Source organism: Elgaria multicarinata, chromosome 3 (genome assembly GCF_023053635.1).
Source record: "Elgaria multicarinata webbii isolate HBS135686 ecotype San Diego chromosome 3, rElgMul1.1.pri, whole genome shotgun sequence".
Classification (NCBI taxonomy): domain Eukaryota; kingdom Metazoa; phylum Chordata; class Lepidosauria; order Squamata; family Anguidae; genus Elgaria; species Elgaria multicarinata.
The window spans coordinates 2,519,684-2,529,340 of record NC_086173.1 but is presented as its reverse complement, the minus strand read 5'-3'; the positions used below and the strand labels follow the sequence as shown (position 1 = coordinate 2,529,340).

Here is a 9,657-nt window from a genome sequence, read left to right as displayed (position 1 = left end):
CCTGAGCAAAGATTGGTTTCCAAATACCAAACTCCCTTTAGCAGTCTCCTCTCTGCTCCCCACGACGGACGACACAATCAAATGCAACAGGGAAGCAAAAGTTGCGGAAGAAAAAGAAGGTTGGAAGAGATCTGCCAGAGGCACTTTAGTCTGAGTACAAGGAAGCTACAAGGAGAGATCTCAGACCAGAAGAGTGAAACCATGCAGTCGGGAGAACTCTGCCATGCAAGAAAAGCAGAGAGTATTTAGAGGGCCTGTTCAGACGACACTTCAGGCTCTGTGGTTAGCAAAACTCTGGTTCTCTGGGGTTAGCACTAATCACAAGCATGACTCGGCCCTGTTTGGGCTGCTGTTTTGCTGGTGCCTTTTCACCAGCAGAGCAAATGCAGCGTGTTCCACCAGCACATCTCTGGCTGGGGCGGCATATCTCGCCCCTAAGTGGAATAAAAGGGCTTCTGCCATATCCTCTCAGCTAGCAGATCTGAAGTACAGGATTGCACCCTAAATAGATACAGATTTTTTGCCAGTAATGAAAGTGGGAATAAAATGTGTATATCAACCACCAACACTGTAGTAAACGAAAAGTAGGTTTTATTATCAGGTCTTGGCATACAGTGAGTAATGATTCTCATTCTTTGAGAAAATAGGATTATTTCAAAAAGTAATCACCCTTTTAAAATAATTAAACAGCAGTACACTGAACTCTTCGATAGCATATCTTCACCATACAGTTATTATCATAATGACTACAGACAAGGTCATTCTGAACCCATATCGTTTTTATATCCTTGTCCATCCAAGTAAAAGTATATATCCTTGAAAAAATTAACATAGCACGGTTTCTCTCTCTCCATAGCTTTTCATTCTGACTTTGCACTCCATGACCAGAAAATTGAAAGCTTAAACAAAAGGTCAGCTCTTTTCACATATTGTGTCATGATTGCCAAGTCACCTTGTACATGAGTGGAAGAAAGCATTTCTGCAGATGCACGGGGCACTGCCAGTGTTCCCTTTGACTGAAAAAGCCACCCAAAAGCTACTTCTGAGGGTTGAGGGACTCTCAGGTGGGCCTGGGTGGAGTTGGGGATACAGGCAGGAAGGGGATATCAGCAGCCACTACAAACACGTGAAGCAAAAGTGCTTTCCACTTGCTCATACGGATCTTTGGGGCCAGGCCATACACAGCCTGAAAGAGCAATGGCATAAGAAGGGAGATCGCCATCAATTTCAATGTCCAGGTGCTGCTTCATGCTTTAGGTACAGAACTAGTGTTGATCTTCCTTCATGCTCTCTGTGGGAAGAAACACAAAGAAAATAAGATCATAGAATCATAGAACAGCAGAGTTGGAAGGGGCCTACAAAGCCATCGAGTCCAACCCCCTGCTCAATGCAGGAATCCACCCTAAAGCATCCCTGACAGATGGTTGTCCAGCTGCCTCTTGAAGGCCTCCCTAGGTAAGTGATTCCATTGTCGTACTGCTCTAACAGTCAGAAAGTTTTTCCTGATGTCCAGCTGGAATCTGGCTTCCTTTAACTTGAGCCCGTTATTCCGTGTCCTGCACTCTGGGAGGATCAAGAAGAGATCCTGGCTCTCCTCCGTGTGACAACCTTTTAAGTGTTTGAAGAGTGCTCTCATGTCTCCCTTCAATCTTCTCTTCTCCAGGCTAAACATGCCCAGTTGTTTCAGACTTTCTCTTCATAGGGCTTTGTTTCCAGACCCCTGATCATCCTGGTTGGCCTCCTCTGAACACGCTCCAGCTTGTCTGTGTCCTTCTTGAATTGTGGAGCCCAGAACTGGACGCAATACTCTAGATGAGGCTACGCATCAAGCCGTTTTAGGACCAGGCCAGGGAGAGATAATGAGCGTATTGAAGGGGATTTGGAGAGAGGGAAGGATTCAAGGAAAATATGATATGGAGTTATCATATCATATCATGTCAGTGAGTAAAAAATAGCAAGTAAGACAGCCTCATAGATAGGGATTATTGACTGATAGTAACACCAGAAAAAGAGCCTATATAAACGCAATCTCAAATCATAGAGTTGCTCCAAGTATTTCACACCTTACTGCCCTAGATATATGCTCCTTGGATACATGAGTAACATCTTCAATAAGAAAGTTCACTGTGGCTCATGCAGCGTTGGCTGATTTTTTTGTCCCAAATGGTTTGGTGTGTTGTTTTTTAATTAAAATAGTTGCTCGTATAGTTTCACAATTCTTATTTTATGCTATAAGAAAGAGCAGTTCCTGAGCAAACCAATGTCTGGAAAGAATAACTGATTGATACACCACTTGGCTAGTCAACGGGCCATTTGCACGATCGCCGTGGGTTAAACAAGCCACACTGGCTTGCTTGAGTTGCAGTGTGTGTTGGATGCCGTTTGTCTAACCACCTGCCCAGGCACAGCTTGTTGTCCAAACCTGGGCGACATGGCTTGTTGGAGGAGGAAACTGTCAGGGTTGGAAAAGTTACCACAGAGGGTTAAGTCCTGGAAGAAGAAAAATTGCACTTTGGCACAGTCTGTGGATCCTTGATTTTCTACAGGTGTTGCACATCAGTACTGGACTGTAAAATGTCAAGGACAAGGGAGGTGGCCTCCTGACTCATCTGTTAATTGAATAATTGGCTGATGAAACTGCGTGCAATACCATGTATGAAATGTATATAAAGTTGTACAAATGTAATAGTGGTGTGAGTGGATGCTGGTCGGTGAAGTTGTATATGCTGGATGTATTTCGTACAGAAAACGTTATACGCCTCAGTAAAATCTTTGCTGGAGAAAGCTTTACGTGTCGTGAGTATATTTTCTTCTTGAGGGAACGGTGCTTAGAAACCCAGCAGAAGAATCGAACACTGAAGATGCTGTGTTGCTGCTAAGTCAATTCCTGACAGAAACAACACTTCTGTAACTCACAGGCAGTTCTGAACTGCTCTGACTCATTCCCACCTGTGCCTTCTGGAAGGTTCTCAAGCATGATCCCAACTGATCCTTACCTGCGCTGCAGGGAGCGTTATATTCAGCAACCGCCTTGTCTTCTGTGTGGAAGAGAAAAGGGTCTGTGAGATGCAGATGAAGCCTAAACTCCACACTCTCGCTAAGCCCCACCAGCATTCCTGTGGAGCTCCCACCCACCCCCCGCTAATATCTCACCCTTGGACTGTTAGGCACCTTTTTATTTCCCAAAGCCTTTAATCTCAGATATATTTTACTTCTGCTGGGATTGTCTGTAGTGCTGCCGTTCACTATAGTCAATCCTTTTATTTTATTTTACCCTTTTAGTGTTATTGTATTATTATTATTATTTATTTATTTATATAGCACCATCAATGTACATGATGCTGTACAGAGTAAAACAGTAAATAGCAAAACCCTGCCGCATAGGCTTACATTCTAATAAAATCATAATAAAACAATAAGGAGGGGAAGAGAATGCAAACAGGCACAGGGTAGGGTAAACAGGCACTGGGTAGGGTAAAACTAACAGTATAAAGTCAGAACAAAATCAAGTTTTAAAAGCTTTAGGAAAAAGAAAAGTTTTTAGCTGAGCTTTAAAAGCTGCAGTTGAACTTGTAGTTCTCAAATGTTCTGGAAGAGCGTTCCAGGCATAAGGGGCAGCCGAAGAAAATGGACGAAGCCGAGCAAGGGAAATAGAGACCCTTGGGCAGGCGAGAAACATGGCATCAGAGGAGCGAAGAGCACGAGCGGGGCAATAGTGTGAGATGAGAGAGGAGAGATAGGAAGGAGCTAGACAGTGAAAAGCTTTGTAGGTCAACAGGAGAAGTTTATATTGGATTCTGAAGTGAATTGGAAGCCAATGAAGAGATTTCAGGAGCGGAGTTACATGGTCAGAGCGGCGAGCCAAGAAGATGATCTTAGCAGCAGAGTGGTGAACAGAAACCAACGGGCTGATGTGAGAAGAAGGAAGGCCAGAGAGAAGAAGGTTGCAGTAGTCCAACCGAGAAATAACCAATGCATGAACAAGAGTCTTGGCAGAAAAGACAGACAAAAATGATTGAATCCTGGCAATATTATACAGGAAAAAACGACAGGATTTAGCTACTGCTTCAATATGAGGAATAAAGGAGAGCGAGGAATCAAATATAAAGCCAAGACTATTGCCTTTCAATTTATTCTAAAACACCCTGGGCATTTTTAATTGAAGTGCAGTACGAAAATGTAAATAAATGTTTACACAGGAATCTTTTCAAAATGACGCGAGAGTGTCTGAAGTATGTGAAAACTACACTGCTGGGTCTTTTTATTCTGAAGAGTCAAGGAGAAAGAAAGGTGAATTTGGGCAGAGACTTACTTCTGAGTAAACAGAAGACCTCAGAAGTGAGCATAGGGTTGCAGAGCACCTCTTTCCAGTTTGCTGTTTTAGACTTCTTTAAAAAAAGCTTCTGAGTGACCACACTATTAAAAGTCAGTTCTATATGTGTTTCCTTTTGCCGGCGAAAGAGCCACCCGGGCCCACCCGGGTCGCCGCCAGCTTCCGCCCGGGTGGCTCTTTCGCTGGCAAAAGGAGGCCGGCAGGTAGGTGGACAGCAGTGAACATCTCACCCAGGCAAACAGCGGGGGGGGGGCAGCTGATTGGCCGGCGAAGGCGCCGGGCGCGGCAAGTCTTCATCCCGTCCCCGCGAGGAGCCTCCTTCTCCTCCTCCTCCTCCGCCGCCTCTTCTTGGGATGCTTAAGGTAGGGTACACATCATCGATTTCGGAACGCCCCAAAGCGCCTTCAGGGCGTCCCGAAGGCTATGTGTGGATCTGCCCCAGGTGGGGCGTGTGGCAGAGACCTCCCAACCCCCAGCAACTTTGCCTGTGAGGTTGCTGTTTCTCTGCCACTACTAGCAGCAGAGGAACAAGGATGCCACGGGAGACCGCACCTGCGAGATTGCTGCCTGGATTTCAGCCGTGTGTGCTAAGATGCAGTGTGTATGTGTGTGTAGACAAGTGTTATAAGAGGGTATATGCTCCTTTGGTACCAAGAAGATTGTGCATCACTGCAGAAAACACAGGCTCAGTATGAAAAATAAACATAGAGGGATTGAAAGGCACATTGAGGCTCCCTGGTAGAGCCATTTTGGGAGTGTATGGCTAGAGGGGTAGAGGACTGAGAGAAAGGCAAGACAGTGTGGAGGGGGGCACGCCAGGGCTGTCCATGGCTGCAGTTAGTGCTAAATGATACCCATTCCGCCCCGACCCCCACGGGATGCTTGCCTGGATGGTAGTAATCATAGATGTTCACAGTTGCTGCCTTCAGGTCCATCACTTCAGTTTCCTGCTTCACAGAGAAACCATAGTTTTGGACACTATGATCCAGCTGAAGAGAGAGAGGAAAAGACAGTAAGGTTGCAGATACTTCTGTTCATCTATTTAAAAAATATCCAAAAGGAACAGTAGGGTAGAGTGATTTCTTTATTAGGTCCAACTACATGCTTTTGAGTTCCCCAGAAGTAAAAAAAATGAAATCTCTCTCATCTAAATCAAGCTTCTCCCCGGCCCTTTTCCTACAGACAACAACCATGGATCATGGCCTCTTTTCCACACTCCCAGGTGGACCATGACCTTGTATAATACCCCAGGACCCATTCTCCACACTCCTTTTTATGCCAATCTGAGAGAGATCTGTTTAACCCCTCACCTGATCCAGATAGATGCTGATCTTGTCATGCTCAGGTTCCACCTTCTTAATTAGGGGATTTATTAGCAGCTGTCAGAATATAGAGGGGAAAAAGGACACAGTTATTGAACTTCCAGCTGACCTTGAGCCAATCAGCCCTGGACCACTAGGGGTATATATAGAGGCAGCTGCTGCGTTGGCCAGCAGTTTCTGTAAATAGCATTTTATACTTCGCTGCTCAAAGAAGAACCATTTTTAGGATACATTTAGCTGGTGCTATTTTTTGTAACCTTCTTTCATGGGATAACTTAGAAGCCTTTTTCAGGGCTGGTGGGATAAAAGTTCTAAAAACCACAATAACCATCAGGGATACATAGAAGGCAATCCAAATTATCTTACCTTTTTCACAGACTTCTTCACAGGGATATACCCAGATAGCATATTCACCTCTAACAGGACCATATTGCTTGTTTCTCGCTGCCCTGCGTAGCTTCAAGAATAAGGGAAATTAGTTTCAACAATGCAAGCAATTGTCAAAACTCTGACAATTCAGGACTCAGGCCGTTTCTACACCAGCCTGATAGTCCGGGCTGGTCATGGCTGAGTCCCTGTGCATCCAAATGACATACAGGGGCTTCCAGGGGAGGGAGGCCACGGCTTTTCCCAGGGATAAAAACCCGGTTCTTCCCACAGACTCAGGATCGTCCGGAGACCGCGGGAAGTGTGAGTGCACAATCTCAACAGGTGTACGTGCTCTTAGTGCTACTGGGACTTTGAGATGGGCAGTAACCTAGTGGGTAGGTGAGTCTATTGTACCTCAGCACAATATTACTTTGCGGTGGGCATTGTTTTTATCACATTTTTAAACTGATCTTTTAATTAGTATGAGCCTCGTGTGGCGCAGAGCAGTAAAGCAGCAGTTTCTGCAGCTGAAACTCTCCCCACGGCCTGAGTTCGATCCCAGCGGAAGCTGGTTTCAGGCAGCCGGCTCAGGTCGACTCAGCCTTCCATCCTCCTGAGGTCGGTAAAATGAGTACCCAGTGAGCTGGGGGAAAAGTAATAACGGCCGGGGAAGGCAACGGCAAACCACCCCGCTATAAGGCCTGCCAAGAAAGCGTCAGTGAAAGCTGACGTCCCCCAAGAGCCAGGAATGACTCAGTGCTTGCACGAGAGGTTCCTTTCCTTTCCTTTAATTAGCATGGCTATATATATTTTTTAAAAAATAAAACAATAGCATGTTATTACTTAAATGAAAGAATATTATAACATTACGGAATTTATACCATAATGCAATATAAAAAATTTAGCCCTCACACAGTGGCAGGGAATGGGGCGTAATTTAAGAAAAGCAGCTGTGAGAAAGTTGTGCATAATCCCAATCCAGATTGGAGCCCCACACACTTACTTGTAAGTAAAAAAAAGAAAGAGAAGCTAAACTCACTTTAATCTTTCCTTTACTGTTTATATCTATGTTCACCATTCTGGAATCTGTGTCAGATATTTGAGCAGTATATAAATATTGTAAATAAATCAACAAACTTTATGCAACGTATTTAATGTACCTTATAGTTTAGCTCTTATTAGGATACTACTTCTTGCAACTGACGGAATGGACTCTAGTCCACAAAAGCTTATGCCATATTAAATGGCTTAGCCTTTAATGCAGCCTTCCTCAACCTGGGGCGCTCCAGATGTGCTGGACTACAACTCCCAGAATGCCCCAGCCAGCTGGGGCATTCTGGGAGATGCAGTCCAACACATCTGGAGCGCCCCAGGTCGAGGAAGGCTGCTTTAATAGGTCACAAGACTCTTTCTAGTTTTTCCTTATGTGTATTAGTTTAGATTCAACCAATTCATCTGATCCTAGGGCCACAAAGGGACACAGGGTCTGGGTGGGCAGAAGGAAATGTTAGAGATAATATTCAACAGTCCATGTTCCCAAAGTGTCACAAGTAGATTCTCTGCTGTTGTGGTTCCTCCGGGAATAGCCTTGTAAAAGTACAGTACCTCACTTGCAGGTTGACATCAAAATGTTTCTTAGTAGTCTGGTTGCACTCCTTTGGTGATGTCTCCACATGCAGAAGAAAACCTTCAGGCTTCGGAGGCACTTTGTTATATTGAAGATTAGTCTAAGTAGGAGAAGAACGTTGCTGTAATGCGACCAATGCCAATGAGACCAATGCCAATGTAATGCGACCAATGCCAATGAGAGGTTGGCAAATGGCTGCCTCAGAAATGCAGGTAATTGACCTGTAACCGTAATTCTTTGAGTGGTCATCTGTGCATTCACATATTATGGGCTCTGTGCCTGCGCTGAGCTCGGATTCAGGAGACTTCCAATAGCTGAAGACCTCTTTTCTGGAGGGAATCCCTCCCCTACCATCTTACTGCGTATGTTCCAGGATTCCCGCACAGGCAATTCCAATACAATCGGAAAGGAAGAGACAAAATGGAGAATATGGATGGAAAGGAGTCTCTAGCGGTGGTGACCTGCAAAGTGTGTTCAATGTTCGTGTTCCTGCCTGAGAAAAACCTGGCGTATACCTGCAACAAGTGCAAGCTGGTTGCACTATTGGAAGAAAAAGTGAGAAGGCTTGAGCGGCGAATGTCCACCCTCCACGTAATAAGAGAAGACAAGGAGTTCTTAGACCGAACGGTGGAACTGCAACAGCAACAAGAAGCACACGAGATTGAAGAGCAACAGCCAGCTGAAGCAGAAGTGGAGTATGCTGAGGGGAGGAAAGCCAATGAAGAGGAAACTCTCGGGAAAAGGGTGACAGTTAGGAGCAGAAGAACTAGAAGGCATTCTGCACCAGTGGAACCACTAGAGCTATGTAACCACTTTCAGCTACTGGAAGATGAGACTGGAGCACAGCCTGCAGAGGAAGAATTACAGAGGACACTGTGCAACAGTGAACAAGAGGCAGAACATCAGTCGACCAAGAAAAGAAGAGTTGTCATTGTGAGAAGCTCCCTACTGCATGGGATTGAAACCCAAGTATGTTGTGAAGACCAATGGACTCCATAGGTATGCTATCTCCCTGGAGCACAGATTAGAGATGTGACTGAAGGGTTGCCAGAGCTCATGAAGCCCACTGACATATACTTTTTTCTTCTCATCCATGTGGGAATAAATGATATTGCCAAGCAGAGCTACGAAGAAATCACATCAAACTATTAATTGTTGTAGATCACAAGCTAAATATGAGCCAACAGTGCGATGTGGCTGCAAGAAAGGCAAATGCTATTTTGGGCTGTATTAATAGAAGTATAGTTTCCAAATCACGTGAGGTACTGATTCCTCTCTATTCGGCCTCATCTTGAGTATTGCGTCCAGTTCTGGGCTCCACACTTCAAGAAGGATGCAGACAAGCTGGAGCGTGTTCAGAGGAGGGCAACAAGGTTGATCAGGGGTCTGGAAACAAAGCCCCATGAAGAGAGACTGAAAGAACTGGGCATGTTTAGCCTGGAGAAGAGAAGATTGAGGGGAGACATGAGAGCACTCTTCAAAGACTTGAAAGGTTGTCACACAGAGGAGGGCCAGGATCTCTTCTCAATCCTCCCAGAGTGCAGGAAACGGAATAATGGGCTCAAGTTAAAGGAAGCCAGATTCCAACTAGACATCAGGAAAAACTTCCTGACTGTTAGAGCAGTATGACAATGGAATCAGTTGCCTAGGGAGGTTGTGGGCTCTCCCACACTAGAGGCCTTCAAGAGGCAGCTGGACAACCACCTGTCAGGGATGCTTTGAGGTGGATTCCTGCATTGAGCAGGGGGTTGGACTCGATGGCCTTGTAGGCCCCTTCCAACTCTACGATCCTATGATTCTATGAGTAAAGGATAGGCAATAACAAAGTTGGTTGTTGTTTTTTAGAAGTAAAGAAGAAAATGGAGAGAAAACTGGAGAGAATAGAAGATGAAAAAGCAACAAAGAGGTCTTAGGAAGAGAAAATATACTGTTTTCCTGGAGCAAAGTTCCCAACGTGTGGCATCAGCAGCATTCGAAGGAGAACTGAGGGCGAAGCGGGAATCCCA

The 9,657-nt window shown here is 45.1% G+C and overlaps 1 protein-coding gene across 1 annotated transcript in view; it reads right to left on the bottom strand.

The window, feature by feature from the left end:
• Positions 1-574: 574 nt before the first annotated feature.
• LOC134393989 (alpha-2-macroglobulin-like protein 1) overlaps positions 575-9,657 on the bottom strand; it is a 65,288-nt gene continuing 56,205 nt past the window's right edge. The window contains exons 32-37 of the mRNA XM_063119068.1: positions 7,630-7,751; positions 6,022-6,112; positions 5,644-5,712; positions 5,220-5,322; positions 2,997-3,038; positions 575-1,291 (exon numbers count right to left, since the gene is read on the bottom strand). Coding sequence (XP_062975138.1) covers positions 1,266-1,291; positions 2,997-3,038; positions 5,220-5,322; positions 5,644-5,712; positions 6,022-6,112; positions 7,630-7,751 — 453 coding nt within the window. The 3' untranslated portion in view covers positions 575-1,265. The remainder of the gene's footprint in view (positions 1,292-2,996; positions 3,039-5,219; positions 5,323-5,643; positions 5,713-6,021; positions 6,113-7,629; positions 7,752-9,657) is intronic.